Here is a 20643-nt window from a genome sequence, read left to right as displayed (position 1 = left end):
CTCTGACAACATCTTCCCAGACAATATTTTTAGCCCACCTGCATGTTAGGTATCAAGCTTAGGCAAAAATTACTGAAGTCATGAGCCCCTGGAACTTACCTAAAATAGACTTCCTCACTTCTTTCTGCCCTAAAAGCCCTATTCTCATCTGATTTATTCCTACTTTGGGGTTTCTGTTTATTAAAAATTTTGTGCTGCTTTCCATCTTACTGCTTTTCAGCCACCAAATTGCAGATGCCACTATGATTCCATCCTGAACTCTCTGGGCAGATGACCTTGTAGGGAAATTGTGTGGATATGGTTGAGCATGGTGTGGGACCTCCTATTAAAATATGGGAGTCTGGATGCCACAACCTTTCCTGTTAGGCTCTCTCTACTTGAGATTGAGCATGGAGGGAACACGACCACCAGGAAATGTCTCCTCTGTAAGCCTCCCTGCTTCACAAAGGACCCTGCATGCAGCCCATTCCCTTGTTCTCAAACCAGCTGGTTCGTTTACTCAGAAGTTAACAGAAGTCCACCTTCTTTGATTACACATGGCCCACACATCATTGTTCTGCTCTGTCAAACTACAACCAAGAACATCCTCTTTACTCATCCACCTCCTCCAGTCCTTCTAATCCTACATGATCTATCTCCTCTCTGAAGGCTCCTCTCTGTCCGCTAGTTATTGATAACCCTACTTCCTTTGTTCCTTTGATCAACTAAACCCCTTGTACAACATTTACTAGGGGTGCTCTGACCTTTTCCTAACCCCCTATTTCTCTTTGTCCTTCTTCTCCAAAACAATATATGGAATGGATAACTTGCGTCCTCCTACAACCACTTATAAACCCTACTTTTCTGTTCAATAAACGGATTGTCCATGAGACAAGTCCCTGGGTCTTCTCTCGCCATGACACTAGCATCAGGCATAGAGAGAGACCTTTACGGCTCCACCTGTGCTGCCCCGGAACATTCTCTTAGGCCCCTGCATCTGGTGCACAACACAGCGGGTAAGCCAGGAGTTTGTGCCCGGGAAAGAGGCCCCCAAAAAGCCTGACATGACCTCACTAGTGTGTCCCAGAAACTCACCTCTCCAGAGCCCTACCTCACTAGGGAAAAATAGAAACAGGCTGGGGGTGAGTTCCAGGACACATTGGTGAGGTCATCTGCCCAGGGTAATCAGGTTGGCAACATGGTAGCATCTGCAACTTGGTGGCTGAAAAGCATTAAGATATAAAGCAAAGGGTGGGGGTAGATAGCATAATGGTTATGCAGAGACTCTCATGCCTGAAGCTCCAAAGTTCCAAGTTCAATCCCCCTGCATCACCATAAACCAGAGCTGAGCAGTGCTCTAGTAAAAATAAATAAATAAATAAATAACAGAACAAATTGTCTAGTAATCAGGAACTTAAAGGTAAGAGTACAGCAGATGAGATTTGGGGTCTTAATGTTGGAAGAAGCTAGGAAGTTTATTTTAGCTATATTGCAATGGGCCCGTAACTTTACTAATTTAAAATCTAGAGCAATAAAAACTAAGAAATTGGCCCTCCCAGCACCCAGCAAGAGTAAAAATAATCAAAAGTCCTGGAGAAATGGGCAAAAATGAAATGTGTACTGACTGTAATAAAACAAAGAAATATGTAATCTATTTCTTTTTTTAATATTTATTTATTCCCTTTTGTTGCCTTTGTTTTGTTATTGTAGTTATTATTGTTGTTGTTCGTAATCTATTTCCTACCAAACGTTTGTTGCAATGAATGTCCATCTGCTGACACAGCATTTATATTATACAACTATCTACATGGCTAAACAAAAAAATCAAGAAACTTTTAAATACCAGTTTGGAGAAAATATTTCTTCGCTCTATTTACAGGGTCATCCAAATCTTCAGGTGTAAGAAATAATTTTACAGCCTTCACCTTTAAAAAATCAAACAAGCAAACATACATAAAGTGAAAATGACAGGTAATGTTTAAAAAAAAATAGTACAAATTTTCTGGTATTTCAAAAGAAATGGCATTGACCAAATGACTGCTTTTATCAAATTGGTGTTGCAATTTTACTGTTACGCTTTCAAATTTGGGAAGTAAGTCTCCAAATAAAGCTAGTTTATACATAAGTCTAAGTCCTTGGATGTGGGGGTGATCTGGCTGTGATATCTGTCACCACATTGATCACCAGGGTTGATCTGGCTGATCTGGCCGGCTAGGCGGGTGTCCCCTTCCTCACTCACAGCTCCATGTGTGTCCCTCCCGAAGCTGCGCGCTCAGTTGAAGAGGACGGCCTTCCCCAATAGAGAAGGCCCGGTCTTCAGTCGAGTGTATCCGAGTAGCTGCGCTCCCCTGCTAGAACCTCCAAACAAGCTCTCATAAGTCTAATTCCATACCATAGCCTGGAAAAAACACTACTTAGCCACTTCCACAGTTCTACATTTGTCCTTTTTTCCGTGTTACTACCAAGATATGAATGCAAGAGAGAGAGATGGTGACATAAAGTTCAGGCTTGACAAATACAAACAACAAAAACAGGAATAAAGAAAAGCATTGGCAATAGTAAGTCACTGATTTCATTCATGGTCTCATGTCTTAGAATTCTTCAACCTTAAACATAATCGCCAAGGTTAAAGGAAATAGCATGATGATGCTGCCAGAAGACTTTCACACCTGATGCATCAAAAGTCCCAGGTTGAATTCCCAGCATCATCGTAAGCCAGAGCTGAGCAGTGCTCTGGTAAGGGAAAAATAAATAAATATATAATTGCCAGCTTTTAACTAAAGGACTTAACATTAATATTTCCTTTAAATCTAAATAATGTAAAAGTTGTCCTTTTAATTTTTTTTGTACTTTTTCTTTTAAAAAAATTTTTATTTATAAAATGGAAACATTGATAAGATGATAGGGATAAGAGGTGTATAATTCCATACAGTTCCCATCACCAGAACTCCATATCCAATCCCCTTATAGCTTTCCTATTCTTTATCCCTTTGGGAGTATAGACCTAGGGTCATTGTGGGATGCAGAAGGTGGAATAGGTCTGGCTTCTGTAATTGCTTCCCCGCTGAATATGGGCGTTCATAGATCGATAGATACTCCCAGACTGTCTCTCTCTTTCCCTAGTGAGGCAGAACTCTGGGGAAGTGGGGGTCCAGGGAGGTCCTTTTTTTATTAAGAATGTTATCTTCTGGGAGTCGGGCGGTAGCAAAACAGGTTAAGCACAAGTGGTACAAAGCGCAAGAACCAGCCTAAGAATCCTGGTTCGAGCCCCTGGCTCCCCACCTGCAAGGGAATCACTTCACAATCGGTGAAGCAGGTCTGCAGGTGTCTATCTTTCTCTCATCCCTTCTGTCTTCCCCTCCTCTCTCCATTTCTCTCCGTCCTATCCAACAACAACAACAATAGTAACTACTACAGTAAAATAACAAGAGCAACAAAAGGGAATAAATAAATATTTAGAAAAAAATAATTTCTTAATAAAAAAATGTTATCTTCTTATTTTATGTATTTTATGACTGTTTCCAACACTGTAATTTATTTCTAGGTCTGCAGATCTTAAAACAAGACATTCAACCTATCCCCCAATTCAGTCTTCTTTCCTAGTCTTCAATCATTCAAAAAATATATATATGATGATTCAAACAAACATTAAGTATTTTCCATGTGTCTGGGTACAGGATAGGGCACTAACAACTATGTTTGACAAGAGAGACAGGATCCCTGTTTATTGGAAAAGACTGAGTAAGAAATAGCAATTATAAACATAAGAAAACTTAAGATCCAAATTTCAGGAAGCTATAGGTTCACAAGGCAAAGGGCATTCCATTTTTCTTGAAGATGGAACACAGTAGTGCACCTGGTTGAGTGCACATGTTACTGTGTATAAGGACCTGGCTTCAAGCCCCTGGTCCCTACCTGCAGGGGGAAGTTTCACAAGTGGGGAAGCAGGGCTGTAGGTGTCTCTTTTACTCTCCCCCTCTCTAGCTCCCTCTCCCCTTTCAATTTGTCTCTAGCCAATAAAATAAAAATGAATAAAATATTTTGTAAATAATTTAAACGGAGACACAAAGAATGCCAAGGTTGGAGGTGGGGGGCTTCAGGCAAAGAAAAGATTACAGAGCTCACGAGCTGCGGGGACCAACTTACCACGGTGCCCCCCAACCCTTTCCCACCTCCGAGTTCTGACATCTGTGTGGGTCTCTCCCACACTTACAAAGTACGCTATGTGGCATTTCTGTGGCTTCCATATAGTTAGTACAACTTGAAAGACAGATATGTTTTAAAATATCTTCTGTTTATTTCTCTTCTGTTTTTTTTTATTGGGGGTATTAATGGTTTACAGTAAATACAGTTGTTGTACATGTGTAAAATTTTTGTTTTCTGCAAAACACTCTTAGCTCAGCCTAAGTCCTCCTCCACCATCAGGCACCAGGACCTGAAAGTCTCTCTGCTCCCAGAATCCTTTACTTTGATGCAATACACCAAACACAGTCCAAGTTCTAGTTTGTGTTTCACCTTTTTGTTATTATTTCTCAACTTCTGTCTGTGAGTGATATCATCCCATATTAATCCTTCTCTTTTTGGTTTAATAAGAGATACACAGAAAAAACAGACCAGAGCACAGGTTGTGTTGGTGCTGGGGATTAAGCCTGGGACCTCAGACCCTCAGGCATGAAAGTCTCCCACATAACTATTATGCTATATCTCCAGTCCAATATATATTTATCTATTTACTTATTGGATAGAGATAGAGAGGGAGTTGGGTGGTAGCATAGTAGGTTAAGTGCAAGTGGAGCAAAGAGCAAGGACCAGCATAAGGATCTGGGTTGGAGCCCCCAGCTCCCCACCTGCAGGGGGGTCACTTCACAGGTGGTGAAGCAGATCTGCAGGTGTCTATCTTTCTCTCTCCCTCTCTGTCTTCCCCTCCTCTCTCCATTTCTCTCTGTCCTATCCAACAACGATGACATCAATAACAACAACAATAATAACTACAATAAAACAACAAGGGCAACTAAAGGGAATAAACAAATATGGATAGAGATACAGAGAAATCAAAAGAGGAAAAGGAGACAGATATAGAGAAAGAGTGACAACTGCAACACTGCTTCAACACTTGTAAAGCTTCCCCCCTGTGGGAAGGGACTTGAGGATCAAGACAGTTTCTAACTCCATACCATTTCATTCTTCAGCAAGGCTAATCCAATCTGGTCTGTATGAACTTTGCTTCCCATCCCAAATCTTTGTGGTCCATAGTAATTCACAAATCCTTTGACCTGTGAAAACAAACAAAAATCTAAGTGAAAACTGTCTTATCACCCCCTCAATTTCCACATTTAAATTCTACCCCACCAAGTGATGCATTGGGCACGGGGCGGGCAGGAAGAGGCACTTTGGGAGGTAGTCGGGCCATGAGAGCAGAGTGCTCCATAGAAGAAACAGTCACGGGACTAACTCATTTTCTTTCTACCAGGCGGGAGTACGGGAAGAGAGTGACAACACTCTGATTTCAGACTCTGGAACAATAAGAAATAAAGTTCTTTTAAAAATATTTTTTATTTATTGGCTAAATAAAGAAACAGAGAGAAATTGAGGAGAAGAGAAGGCAGGAGAGAGACAGCTGCAGCACCGCTTCACTGTTCACTAAGCTTCCCCATGCAGGTGGGGACTGGGAGTTGACCATAAGGCCTTGAGCATGGAAACACAATCAGGTGTGCTACCAACTGAACCCAAGAAATAAACTTCAACTAATTGCAGCTGGGACAGTGGCTCAGCGATCAAACACAGTATATGTAGATATGAGGTTGGAGTTACATCCTCAGCACCACATATGCCAGTGCTGCCCTGCTCCTTTCTCATTAACAAGTAAATGTTTATTATTTTTTTTTTTTTGGTCTCCACGGTTACTGTGAGGGGAGGGGGAACCTCGGTGCCTGCACTACAAATCCACTGCTCCTAAAGCCCATGTTTTTCCCTATTTTTCTTACCCTTGTTGCCATTGTTGTTGTTATTAGATAGGACAGAGAAGAACTGAGAGGAGGGGAAGACAGAGAGGGGAAGACAAAGACAGACACCTGCAGACCTGCTTCACCACTTGTGAAGCAACCCCCTCCCTGCAGGTGGGGAGCCGGGGGCTCAAACCAGGATCCTTACGCCAGTCCTTGCACCTTGTGCCATGTGCGCTTAACCACTGCGCTACTGCCCAGCCCCCTTACTATTTTTTAAATGGCTTTTTGAATTTATTAATGAAGAGACAGAAAATGAGAGACTTATCCAGAGCATTGCTTTGGTACATTTGCTGTCAGAGATTGGTTTTGGGATCTCATGCTTGAGAATCCAACACTTTATCCACTATTCTACTTCTGGAACTACAACAAATAAATATTTTTTTAAAGGTTTTATTTATTTTTGGATAGACAGAATTAAGAGAGATGCGAGAGATGGAGAGGGAGAGAGACAGAGATACACCTGCAGTGCTACTTCACCATTCTGAAGCTTTCCCCCTACAGGTAGGGACCAGGGACTTGAACCCGGCTCTTTGTGCATTATAGGGTGTGCGCTTAGCCAGGTGTGTCACCACCTGGCCCCAAGATTTTATCTGTTAACACTAGGGAGAGAGACAATAAGAGAGAGATGAAAACAATAAAAAACAAATAAGGAGTAAGGCAGTAGCGTACTGGGTTAAGTGCACATAGTGCAAAGCACAAGGATCCCGGTTGGAGCCCCCGGCTCCCCACCTGCAGGGGGGTCACTTCACAAGCAGTAAAGCAGGTCTGCAGGTGTCTCTCTTTCTCTCTCCCTATCTTCCCCTCCTCTCTCAATTTCTCTCTCCTATCCTATGGAAAAAAAATGGCCTCCAGGAGCAGTGGACTCAGAGTGCTGGCACTGAGCCCCAGCAATAACACTGGAGGCAAAACAAACAAACAAAACACCTGAGTACCACTGTGGCATGCAGAACACCAGGGGTTGAACTCTGGACTTCATAATTCTAAGTTCAGCACCCTACACACTGCATCAACTTCCAGACACAAAAATAATTTTTAATATGTATTTATTTATTTATTCCGTTTTGTTGCCCTTGTTGTTTTATTGTTGTAAGTTATTATTGATGTCATCACTGTTAGATAGGATAGAGAGAAATGGAGAGAGGAAGGGAAGACAGAGAGGGGGAGAGAAAGATAGACACCTGCAGACGTGCTTCACCACCTGTGAAGCAACTCCCCTGCAGATGGGGAGCCGGGGGCTTGAACTGGGATCCTTCATCCAGTCCCTGTGCTTTGCACCACCTGCGCTTAACCTGCTGCACTGCCGCCTGAAAATAATTTTTTTTAAGTCACTCAGGGGCTGGGCGGTTGCACATCTGTTTAAACACACATATTACAAAGTGCAAGGATCTGAGTTCAAGCTGCAGCTCCCCACACCTGCAGAGGGTCCACTTCACAAGCTGTGAAGCAGGTCTGCAGATGTTTGTCTTCCTTTCTCTATCTCCCCGTCCTCTCTCAATTTATATCTATCCTATCTAATAAAAATTACCACTGCAACACTGCTCTCGTGCTTGTAAAAGTCGACCCCTGCAGGTGGGGACCAAGAGCTCTCACCCAGGTCCTTGTGCCTGGTAACTTGTGCACTGCACTGGGTGTACCACCATCTGTCCACAGGGATATTATTTTAATAACAGTTTTTCAGGAAAAAAGAATTTCAGGTAGGCACTGAAAGAAAAACCATACACAGAGTGAGCAGATACTTCGATGGTTTTTTTAAATACCTTGAGTTAAAAGACAGTGTCCTATCAAACATCTACTGATTTAAAAACCATTTTTTTGTTTGTTTGTTTGCTTCTCTGTTGGAGAGGCATACATTCTGCGAGGTCTCATGGTTAGTATTTCTCAATATTATTGATAGAGTCTCTAAGAGAGTTAAAAGGAAAATACTAGTGTCTGAGTTGCATTATCTCCAAGTGTGTGTGGGAGTGTATGCATGTATGTATTTTTAGGAAAGCACTGCTCAGCTCTGGCTTATTTCAGCCTGGGACTTTGGATTCTCAGGTAAGAGAGTCTTTTTGCATAACCATTATGTTATCTCCCTCACTTCCAAATGTTCTTACTTATTAGGCTTGGAAGTAGCAATAAACTGCTAAGATTTCTTTTAAGTACCATAAATTAAGAATCACTCTTCTGAATCAGAAATTGATGAATTACTAATAATCCACAGTCAAATCTGACCCAATACCTATTTCATTATTGTTGTTGTTTACATTGTCACCAGGGCTTGCGTTGGACTTTTGCCTCAGGCTTCTGCAGTTCTTTTTCCCTTTATTCTCTCCAAAAAGAGATGAGAGATAGAAAGGGAAGGAGAGACACCAGAGCACTGCTCTACCCCTACTGAAGTCTGTGTGGTGAGTGGGAGCTTAAATCCAGTTCCATACACAAGGTAAAGTATGTACTCTACCAGGTAAGCTAATTCTTGGCCTCTTAAAACCTTTTTTTCAATTTTTTTATATTTATTTCTTTATTTTCCCTTTTGTTGCCCTTGTTTCTTATTGTTGTTGTAGTTATTACTGTTGTTGTTACTGATGTTGTCATTATTAGATAGGACAGAGAGAAATGGAGAGAGGAGGGGAAGACAGAGAGGAAAAGAGAAAGACACCTGCAGACCTGCTTCACCGCCTGTGAAGCGACTCCCCTACAGGTGGGGAGCTGGGGGATCGAACCAGGATCCTTAACGTCAGATCTTGTGCTTTGTGCCACATGAGCTTAACCCACTGAACTACTGCCCAAACCCCCGATACCTATTTTTATAAATAATGTTTTACTAGAACACAATCATCCTCATTCATTTTTCTTCTTTTTAATTTTTTATTTATTTTTAATAAATTTTTATTATATCTATTTTATTTATTGGATAGACAGCCAGAAATCGAGAGGGTAGGGGGGAGATAGAAAGGGAGAGAGACAGAGACACCTGCAGCACTGCTTCACCACTTGCAAAGCTTTCCCCCTGCAGATGGGGACTGGGGGCTCGAACCCAGGTCCTTGTGCATTGTAACATGTGCACTCAGCCAGGGCTGCTTATTTATTTATTTATTTTTATTGTCTTTATTTATTTATTTGATAGAGACAGCCAGAAATTGAGAAGGAAGGGGAAGATAGACAGCCAGAGAGACACCTGTAGCCCTGCTTCACCACTCACAAAGCTTTCCCTCTGCAGGTGGGGACAGGGAGCTCGAACCCGGGCCCTTGTACATTGTAACATGTGCGCTCAAGTGGGTGCGCCACCACCCGGTCCCTTTATTTATTTATTTATTTATTTATTATTGGACAGAGACAGAGAAACTGAGAGGGGAGGGAGACAGAGAGCAAAAGAGACAGAGAGACACCTGCAGCCTCTTTTTCACCGCTTGTGAAGCTTTCCTCCTGCAGGTGGGGACCAGGGGCTTGAACCCAGGTCCTTGTGCACTGTAATGTGTGTACTTAATCAAATGTGTCACTGCCTGCCCTCCCCCCTTTTAATAGTCTATGTATTTTATTTTAATGAGATACACAGAGAAAGACCAGAGCATTGCTCAGCTCTGGTCTACCGCAGTACTAGGGACTGAACCTGAAGACTTTGGCGCCCCAGGCAATGATGTCATTTGTGTAACCATTATGCTGTCTCCCCAGCCCCTCATTTACTTTTCTGTTGCTTGTGGCTGCTTCTACAATCACAGTGGAATAGTTAGAATAGAGATCATATGCCTAGAAAGTAAAAAAATACTATAACCTGGTCCTCTATCGATGAGTTTGCTGACCCACAGTCTAGGTGATCAAAAGGCTGTGGCTGTATTTGTGTATTTGTGTATATCTGTGTATTTGTGGTTGGTTGTATGTGCATATTTAGATGCCAAATAGATGCCATTTAAAAACTTAGGCTAAATCAATTTTTGCAATAAAACACAAGAAAATGTGTATGGCTTATTACTTGAATACAATGAACTAAATGTAGAATTACATTTTTAAAAGATTGTATATAAGTCTGGAAAAGAATGCAACTGTTTACCAAATATTTTGGAAAAGACTACTGGGGAAATTGAAAACAATAATCACTTTGCCTTAAATACTATTCTACATATAAGATGCTGAATATAATCTTCCTTCTCATATAATAGGCTTTGTTATTCTTTCTCCCCTCTCTGGGGAACATTATACCCTGTAATTTTCATACTGTATTAAAATTTTATTTTTTAATATAAAAGGTACTATGGAAAAAGTTCAAAAATAAGCCAAATAATCTTCATGGTCATTTTAAACATAGATATGGGTGGGAGAGATAGTATAATGGTTATGCAGAAATATTTTCGTGTCAGAGGCTCCATGTGGCCTAGGTTCAACCCTCCACACCACCATAAATCAAAGCTGAGCAGTGATCAGGCAGAAAGAAAGGAAGGAGAGAAGGAAGGAAGGAAGGAAGGTCTACATGCTCACAAAAAAGAAAGGCATGAAGGAAATGCTTTCCTGTTAACAGTCCAGTTTAAAACTGAGTTGTCTTACCTTAACATTTTCTATGGCCTCCAAAATTCTCTCTCTCAGGTTTTCAGAGTCATTTAGTTGGTTTCTTAAATTTCTAATGACAATATCAAAATGATTTCCTTTGAGTTGGCCCAGTCTAAGAGAATCATCGACAGACCGAATATTAAACAGTTTCATTCTTTTTTTTTCCATTTCTTTTTCAATATTTTTCAACCTATAAATAATAAATCACATAGACTGTTAAATGTTATACTGAAAAATTAATAAGAAGTAGTCTGGGAGATGGTGCAATGGATAAAGCGTTGGACTCTCAAACGGGAGGTCCCAAGTTCAATCCCCGGCAGTATATGTATCAGAGTGATGTCTGTCTCTTTCTCTCTCTCTCCTATCTTTCTCATTAATAAATATATAAAATCTTTAAAAGCAAAGATTTATTTTAAAAAAATGATAGGAAGACTGAATGACAGTTAGCAGACAAGCATCTATAGCAGAATAGCAAAATGTTTTTTGGAATATTCAAAAGTTAATATAAACAATTGTGCATTAAAAATCCATCACTACGGGAGTCGGGCTGTAGCACAGCGGGTTAAGCGCAGGTGGCGCAAAGCACAAGGACCAGTATAAGGATCACGGTTCAAGCCCTGGCTCCCCACCTGCAGGGGAGTTGCTCCACAAGCGATGAAGCAGGTCTGCAGGTGTCTATCTTTCTCTCCCCCTCTCTGTCTTCCCCTCCTCTCTCCATTTCTCTCTGTCCTATCCAACAACAATAATGACAACAATAATAACTACAACAATAAAAAACAACAAGGGCAACAAAAGGGAATAAATAAAATAAATATTTAAAAAAAAATCCATCACTACATAGGGGGCCAGGCAGTAGCACAGGGGTTTAACTACACATGGCACAAAGGGCAAGAACTGGTGTAAGGATCCCAATTTGAGCCCCTGGTTCCCAACTTATAAGGGGGGTGGGTCACTTCACAAATGGTGAAGCAGGTCTACAGGTATTTATCTTTCTCTCCCCTGTCTTTCCCTCCTCTCTCGATTTCTTTCTGTCCTATCCAACAACAATAGCAATGATAACAATAACAATAAATACAACAAGGGCAACAAAATGGGGAAAAAATGGCCTCCAGGAGCAGTGGGTTTGTAGTGCAGGCACCAAGCCCCAGCAATAACCCTGGAGGCAAAAAAAAAAAAAATCCATTACTACAGTATTATACTAATAGAGTTCTTTTAAGGACTTAACAATATATTACTAATGCTGTATATGTAGGCCTTCTGACTTCTCAGAGAGATAGAATCTTTAAACAGTTCTCTTTTTTTTTTTCTTCCCCTATCATTCTTCCTCCCCAGTCTCATCCCCAGCATTAGAGTGAAACCAAGGGGCCAGCTGGGTGGTGGCACATCTGGTTAAGCACGCATATTACCATGTACAAGGACCCAGTTTCAAGCCCCTGGTCCCCACCTTCAGGGGGAAAGCTTCATGAGTGTTGAAGCAGGGCTGCAGGTGTCTCTCTGTCTCCTCTTCCCTCTCAATTTCTTTCTGTTCTATCAAATAAAGTTAATTAAAAATAAAGATATACAGAGTTAAACCAATACCAGAGTACACAATTCAATTCTTTTCAATTCCTTCCCAAGATCTAAAGAACAGATTTGAATGATCCTAACATAAAGTTTAAGATGCTGTTAGAACGGACATAGATTTCTTTGCATTTGCATTTTATGTAATTCGCATGGGAACCATATGTTTTGACAGGTAAACTATCAGTCTAACTCCAGCTTGTTGTTCCTCCTAGTACATCTTCAGATTTTCATATCTGCAAAACTCTTACTATCACTTAAAAGAGCAATACCATATCCATACTCCCTCCTACAACAATTAAAATTTTTATTTTTGTTAGTTAAAAGTGAGGTTTTAACATTTAAATACATTTTCCCTTTCTTTTTTATTTGATGGGACAGAGAGAGATTGAGAAGCGAGGAGAAGATAGAGTGGGAGTAGGAGACAGACTTGCAGTCCTGCTTCACCACTTGTGAAGTCCCCTACTGCAGGTATGAAGCCAGCTTGAACACTGATCATTGCAAATGGTAATGTGTATACTCAACCAGCTGCACCACTGCATGGCTCCAACTTCTAAGTAAACATCTAAAATCTTTCCTTCTCACCTACACACATTTAGCCACAATAGCAAAATCATTCATGACTTTTTGCCCTAATAGAGGAGTTTAGAAGACTAAGCTGTCAACAGTGTATACTTAAATATCTGATAACTGAAAATTGATATGTCTATTGTTTAGTAAATTAGGCTGACTTTTTGGATTAAACTTATTCAGGCCGGGTGATGGCGCACCTGGTTGAGCACACATGGTACAATGTGCAAGGAAAGACGGGGGTTCAAGCCCTCATATCCTACCTGTAGGGGTGTCACAAAGTGGTGAAGCAGTTGTTGCAGGTGTCTTGCCCTATCACTCCTTCCTTTGAGATTTCTGGCTGTCTCTATCCAATAAATAAATAAAGATAATTAAAAAACTAAAATAAATAAATAAAATTCTCCACAGGACACAGACTTAAGTTTACTAATACTAACCACAATAGAAAATTGGAATGGATTTCAATACCCAGAGGAATATTAAATAAGTCTATATAGTAGACATTATTTTTTTAGTATTTCACAACATAATTTTTATAATATAGCTTTCATTTTAAAATAAAATATAAATTACATAGCATTACTTGAATATAGATATAAATGTTTTGGTGTGGTATGTGTAGACAGCATAATCTCTGAAAATCATGGGAGGAAATAAACTAAAATGTTATTTCTAAGTAGAGAAGTCTATTGGTAACTTTACATTTCTTTCTATACATTTTCTACCTTGTACATCTTTTACAATGAATATGTTACCAAAAAAGTTTCATTATCTTGAAGAACAGGTAAGTTTTAGTACTTTAACATTCAACCTAAAGTGAATTTAAAATGTACAGAAATGTAATAAAAAACACAAAAGTACTGTAACAATTAGGAAAAAAGCAAATGGTGTTTGTAAGACACTATACTTAATGTCTTACACTTAATGCGTGTTTAAATATAATACAGTAGGAACAATTAAGTCCTTTAAAAATCTGCCACTTATCAAGGTTTCTACCCTAAAGCTACCTATCTCATCAATGTAATTTTTTTTAATTATCTTCTATTTATTTATTGGATAGAGACAGCCAGAAATTGAGAGGGAAGGGGGTGATAGAGAGGGAGAGAGACAGAGAGACACCAACAACACTGCTTCACCACTTGCAAAGCTTTCCCCCTGCAGGTGGGAACCAGGCGCTGGAACCTGAATCTTTGCACACTGTAACATGTGCGTTCGACCAGGTGCATCACCACTGGGCCCCTTCATCAATGTAAATTGAAGACATAACTCTAGTTAGAAGAAATTCTATTACTAATATAGAATGTGCTGCTCAGGAAGCTAGTAATCAAATTAATTACTTCTGATAGTGACATCACTATCTTACTAGTATTATTCTGAGTTCCTAATTTACATTTATTTATCTGATGCAACAAGAAAAGTTAAGTTCTTATAGGTGGGACTGTAGCTCAGTGGTAGAACACAGGACTTGCATAGGCAAGGTCCAAAGTTCAATTCCTGCTACTGCGTATGCCACAGTGGCTACTCCAGTCCTCTCTCATTAGATAAATAAGTACATCTTTTAAAAAGAGAAAAAGGGAGTCGGGCAGTAGCACAAAGCGCAAGGACCAGTAAGGATCCTGGTTTGAGCCCCCGGCTCCCCACCTGCATGGGAGTTCCTTCACAAGTGGTGAAGCAGGTCTGCAGGTGTCTTTCTCTCCCCCTCTGTCTTCTCCTCCTCTCTCCATTTCTCTCTGTCCTATCCAACAACAACAACATCAATAACAACAATAACTACAACAATAAAAAAAAACAACAAGGGTGGGGGCCGGGTGGTGGCGCACCTGGTTGAGCGCACGTTACAGTGCTCAAGGACCCAGGTTTGAGCCCCCGGTCCCCATCTGCAGAGGGAAAGCTTAGCAAGTGGTGAAGCAGTGCTGCAGGTGTCTCTCTTTCTCTCTCATTCTCTATCTCCCCTACCCTCTCAATTTCTAGCTGTCTCTATCCAATAAAGATAATTTTTTTAAAGGGGGGCAACAAAATGGAATATTAAAAAAAAAAGTGAAGAAAATTCTTGTTGATAAAAGTAATGCCTTATTACCTCTCAGGAGTCACTTTTTTCACAACCATTGCTTGATAGGTAATGGCTTTTTTGTCTTTAAGGCCTGCGTAAGTAAAATCTGATGGAATCACACCAAGTTGGACAGCTAGAAATCCAATAGCTTCAAACATTTCCATGTTTTCTTTGCATAGGGTGAAGGCTGAAATAAAAATAATCCTAGATTACAAAAAAGTAGTTACCATAAGTAAATGATATCCTTAGCAGATTAACAAGTCGATGTAGTGAATCAAATCATTAATATAAATTGAATACAAGAGAAGCAATTACAGAAGCCAGACCTTCCACCTTCTGCAACCTACAACGACCCTGGGTCCATACTCCCAAAAGGATAGAGAATGGAAAAGCTATTGGGGAGGGGATGGGATATGAAGATTGGGTGGTGGGAATTGTGTGGAGTTGTAACCCCCCATCCTATGATTTTTGTTAATGTCTCCTTTCTTAAATAAATAAATAAATAAATTGAATACATATTCTTTCCGCTTTATTTGGCATACTTCATTTGTCAAAACACAATGGTGTCAGCAGTTCTGCTTCAAATATCTTTCACGTTCTTAAGGTTGAATGCTCTTAAAGCAGGGGTGCTATTTTCTTGACCATTATATCTTCATCCTCACACACAGTATTCACAATTTCTCAATTTGATAAATAAATGAACTATACAAGGACTTGATTATTTAATCATGTATGACAAAAAAATGTGTATATATTCATCACAGTCAGTCTATGAGCTCAACAAACAAAAATATGTAACACATGGTATAGTTCGTAAATCTCACAGCCTGGGAAGTGAGTAGCTCATGAGTAGAGCAGGAACCTGCATAGTGAGTTCCTGGGCTCAGTCCCTGACTGGAACTATGCAACTGTGCTCTGTTTCTCTCTGTCTCTGCCTCTCTCTCTCTCTCTCACACACACACTCACACACACACGCTAAATACACTCTCCTATTAAAGTTCATAAGTCTTTTATGAATCAAAGTCATAAATGAAATATAAAGTCTGATATTTCTAAGGTCCAGACTCTTTTCACTTGCACTACAAGGTCCTTCCATGGTGTAATGCTACTTCTATGCCACACACGTCTATGCAGATGTGGTTTGCTGCTTTTAACTTCAGTGCTTTCCTGTATTCATCTGTGAACCCTGTGATCCATGTGCTGTCATCCCTTATGAAAGATAAAAGCCAATCAAACCTGGCCAGTCAGACTGTGTAATGAGATGCTATTACTTCCTTCTCATTCTAGGAATCAAACACATTCCTTAAATCAGGGATTCTCAAAATGTGGCCCCAGACCAGCAGAAAAAAACATCATGCAAGAGTATGTGAAAGTCCTACTTGAATACTTACCCAAAGGTAAGTAAGATAGCTTTCAAAATGTGAAAGCAAGCTCTACTGCCAATTAAATCAAGTAAACACAAAATGACTGGTGCAATTTCATATGCCTGCAAGCTAGCTGTTAAAGTCTGCACTAACCCTGTTTTATTCAAGGCTAATTCTTTAAAATTTTAGATTTAGTGTCATTTGAACAGCTTTACATTAAAAAAATAGAACCGGGCTCTGGGCGGTAGCACAGTGGGTTAAGCACACATGGTACAAAGCACTGCGGGCATAAGGATCCTGGTTCCAGCCCCCAGCTCCTCCACCTGCGGGGGTGGGGGGGTCACTTCACAAGCAGTGAAGCAGGTCTACAGATGTCTGTCTTTCTCTCCCCCTCTCTGCCTTCCTCTCTGCTTTCAGTTTCTCTCTGTCCTATCCAACAACAACAGCTATAACAACAATAACAATAACTACAAGGGCAACAAAATGGGAAAAATGGCCTCCAGGAGCAGTGGATTCGAAGTGCAGGCACTAAACCCCAGCGATAACCCTGGAGGCAAAAAAAAAAAATTAGATCCATTAAAGGGTTTGGGGTCCTGATGAGTGACAGTGAAGGACCTAAGTTAGGGTTGAGAGTATTTTGTCACAGACACATATCACTGGGAGATGAGAAAATTGTACCCATTTGTCAACAACTGTTGTAAACCATTATTCCCCAACCACAAAATGTTTTTTTAAAAATCCATGTTATCTGTTTTAGTATCTCTCCAGACAAGACCATTTAATTCATTAGGAGTTATTCAGCTTTCACAGTTTTAAACTAACCAAGCTTAGCCAAGAAAGTAGTAACAATTTATTAAGTTACCTGTGTATATGACTTTTCTTTCCTGGCATTCAAAAAGAGACCTTTTCCTATGCGTATGTGCTTTTCCCCGAAATCTTACTGTTATCACTGCTTGTGGATCACCAGCATTGGAACTCAGCTCAGGAAAAGATTTGGTTTCCACAAGGTTTCCAAACTTTCTGTTGACAAAATGGTGGACAGCTCTTCTGTGGTCTTTGCTTGTATCTGGTTTAAAGGTGAATTTGGAATTTTCTTTCTTTGCATCCAAATATCTGAAAAAGCCAAATGCTTCTTCTTCAGACACCAAGTGACAAAGTTCCTTACATTCAAGATTTGGTCTGACAAGAATTTCACTGTTTTTCCCTACAGTTATTAGAAAAGGAAATTTTTGCCTAATACAACTATGCAAAACAGCTCTCTGGCTTTTGTCAAGGATTCTTCCTACTGAGAATTCAGGAGATGGTCCAGTTAGCTCAGTTTTAGAATTCCAATTTTTTTTTACATCACAGGCAAACTGATTCAGCAATTCATTAGTTCTTTCATCTAACAAGGTGCCTAATACATCAACATTTTCTTCTTTGCTTTTGGAAGTTCCATAATTGACAGCATTTTCCTTTTCTGAACCAGAATGAGGACACCGGTCAGCATCAGAGGATTCCATCAAAGGACTGACTTCTTGGTGGCTTCTCTCTTCAAAGGAAAAACTCTGAACATCGAGCTTTGCTTTTTTGACAAAATCATTTGGTTCAGATAGTCCTCTACTAAGTGTATAAGTAGGCCCATCGGTGGCTTTATAAACTAACTGTCCTTGTTCATCAATCTCAGTAACAACAAAGTCACTCGGTGAGTTTTTTATAGTGCCATGAAATCCAATATGGTCAGTAATAAAACACAAGGAACTGAACCTGGTTTTAAAATCTGTATCCTCTTCCATTCTGAAATAGCAATGCCTATAAAGGAAACAAAGCTTTCAGTTACCAGAAAGAGGGGTTGTTAAAAAAAAGAAAATTAGGTTTGTAAGAATTATTTATTTTTGGGAGTCGGGCGGTAGCGCAGCAGGTTAAGTATAAGTGATGCAAAGCGCAAAAACCGGCATAAAGATCCTGGTTCGAGCCCCTGGCTCCCCACCTGCGGGGGGGGGGGGGGGGGTCGCTTCACAGGCAGTGAAGCAGGTCTGCAGGTGCCTATCTTTCTCTCCCCTTCTCTCTCTTCCCCTCCTCTCTCCATTTCTCTCTGTCCTATCCAACAACAACGACATCAATAATAACAACAATAACTACAACAATAAAACAAGGGCAACAAAAAGGAATAAATATTTTTAAAAGAATTATTTATTTTTTTCCTTCAATTCTGAGTCCCCTTAAATAGAACTTTAATTGATTTCTGTATAGCATGTGTATTTTGACTCTCCAATACTAAGGTGAAGTAATGTTTATGTCATTGTCGATTTGTTAATGTCATTATTGCCATTTGTAGACCCACAAAGGAGAAAAGAACATAGGACTATTTGTAGTACTTTGTCTAAATTCTGATCCTGGGAACAGCCTAAAATTTCCCATTAATTCCAGAGAAGTTGTGGTCAGATTTTTAGAATTAGGGAAGGAAGAGAAGAAAAAAGGAAAAGACAGGAAGAAATGAGACAAAACGATAAACGAAGTTCAAAATACCAGCTTACAAAGTGATGCGCTTTGAAGGCTGGGTGGTGGCACACCCAGTTAAGGGCACACATTACTATGTGAAAGTATGCTGGTTCCAGCCCCTGCTCTCAGCCTGCACAGACAGTGGGGCAATGCTTCAGGGGGATGCTTCAGGAGTGGTAACACTGGCTTGCAGATGTGTCTTTCTCCATCTCTCTCTCTCTCTCTCTCTCTCTCTTTCCTCCTCCTCTCTCAATTTCTCTGTCCTAACAAAAATAGAAAGGAAAAAAGGAGAAAATCGCTCCTGGGAGCATTGGATTTGTAGTGCCATCACAGAACTCCAGTGATAACCCTGGCAGCAATAAATAGAGTGATGTGCTTCAAGATAGTCTCCAATTAATTTTCAATCTTAACCCTTGTTGGAGGGTCAGATACAAAATTTTGAGGTGAACTCGGGAGAAAATTCCAACTACATTGTTGGCATCAAAGAAAAGAAACCCTTACAGAGTTTCTAGAAGTAATCAAGACAATAGTACTCTGATCTTGTCTTCAATCACTCTTTAGTCAGTGGCTACAAACCAGATGGATCTGCAAGGAAGGTCAATTATCCAAGGATGTCAGGCTACTCATTCATTCTCCAGGTAACTTATCATCATCTTAACCTTTGTCCAATTGCTAAGTGTTCTAGTAATTGGAACCAGTTTAGCAATCTCAGCCATAGCCTTTCTGTTTTGTCACATAGCAATATATCAAGCACAACAACAAAAAACTTTTTTTTTTTTTTTAACCAGAACACTGATCAGCTCTGGCTTATGGTGGTATATGGGGTTGAACCTGGACCTCAGGAATGAGAGTTTCTTTGCATAACCATTATGCTATCAGCCCCTATGCACAACAAAGATTCCTATACCCTAATTTCCAAGAATATATTTATTATCTTTCATTCTGTAATTTTCTGCAGTCTCTTCAGTTTCTTGCCTTCACTAAAGGTGAGGCAGGAGGGAATCTTCATAAGTGGTGTAGCAGTGCTGCAGATGTCTCTGTTTCTCCTACCCATTTAAGTTCTGGCAACAGATCAAGAGTTAGAAACATAGAAATATATCATAAGTAATGTATAAATAAAATGTGCAGTGAGTTGGGGGGAAATACCACTATGTCAACAATCTTATTGTAAACCATTAATCCCTCAATAAGATGATCTTAAAAAGAACAAATAGGCCAGTTATGGGAAAATAGAAGGAAAAGCTATCTCATACAGCTTGGGCAAATACAGCAGGAGAGACTGACTATGCAAGACACCAAATGCCCTGTCAAGGACTAAGAATCTACTAAGTGTCCAATGCACTTTCACTGGAGGTGTCAGAATAGGAAATGATACAATCAAAGAAGATGCTTTGGGAAGATGATTTGACTGCTCTAAGTAGCACCCATGGGATGAAACGTTAGGAGTTAGAAAGTACTGTCACCACGAGTGAGGCTGTTGTATTGACATTGGAAAGAATTGTGACCTTCCTCCAGAAAAAGGTAACCGGCTGAGTTACATTCTGACTCTGGGAAAATGTAAGGTGAAGGAAGATTAATACAAAGAAGCATCTCAGTGAGAGTGAGTGGCAGTGGCACAGTGGAGAGAGCACTGAACTTGCAAGCATAGATCCTAAATTCCACTTCCTGCATCACAGATGCCGGAGTGATGGCCTGGCCCCTATCTCATGAAATAAATAAAATACATCTTTAAAAAGTGGAGACATTGAGGTTGGAGACTCACTCTTAAGGAGAGCCTTTCACTTTTTGCTCTTTCTCCACCAAGCGCCTAGGCTCCTCCAGATTCACTGCAGCTTCCCACCTGTGCGGCCAACACTCAGAACTGAATTCCAAAGGGCGCACGACACAGTCAACACCCCTCTCCCAAGTAGGCCCACCCCACATCAGTCCCCTAATAAGAGAAAAGAGTAGGTTCCCCCCTCCCCCGCCCCGTGTCAATCATCCCTTCCACACAGCCCACGTGGTTCCGCGAAGACGCACCCGGCCCACCTCCTGTGCCAGAGCTGCCACCACTCCGCAGCACAGAGCCCTGCGCATGCGCTCAAGCTTCACACTAGCGTGTCTGCTACGGAAG

At 40.5% G+C, this 20643-nt stretch overlaps 1 protein-coding gene across 4 annotated transcripts in view; it reads right to left on the bottom strand.

Annotated features, from left to right (window-relative positions):
- The window catches only part of PUS7L (pseudouridine synthase 7 like), a 37653-nt gene extending 17014 nt beyond the window's left edge, over window positions 1–20639 (bottom strand). Inside the window, exons 1-6 of one of the 4 annotated variants that reach the window (XM_060191742.1) lie at window positions 20550–20639; window positions 16912–17840; window positions 14713–14872; window positions 10503–10695; window positions 5154–5252; window positions 1823–1904 (exon numbers count right to left, since the gene is read on the bottom strand). In XM_060191742.1, the coding sequence (XP_060047725.1) occupies window positions 1823–1904; window positions 5154–5252; window positions 10503–10695; window positions 14713–14872; window positions 16912–17824 (1447 nt within the window). In that variant the 5' untranslated portion in view covers window positions 17825–17840; window positions 20550–20639. Of the gene's footprint in view, window positions 1–1822; window positions 1905–5153; window positions 5253–10502; window positions 10696–14712; window positions 14873–16911; window positions 17841–20292; window positions 20463–20549 lie in introns of those variants that run through there. The other 3 variants (XM_060191743.1, XM_060191744.1, XM_007528620.3) reach the window with 3 other exon arrangements.
- Between the last annotated feature and the right edge of the window lie 4 nt (window positions 20640–20643).

Source organism: Erinaceus europaeus, chromosome 5, assembly GCF_950295315.1.
Source record: "Erinaceus europaeus chromosome 5, mEriEur2.1, whole genome shotgun sequence".
Classification (NCBI taxonomy): domain Eukaryota; kingdom Metazoa; phylum Chordata; class Mammalia; order Eulipotyphla; family Erinaceidae; genus Erinaceus; species Erinaceus europaeus.
Note: the sequence above shows the minus strand (reverse complement) of the source record. Positions and strands in the feature narration are given on the sequence as shown.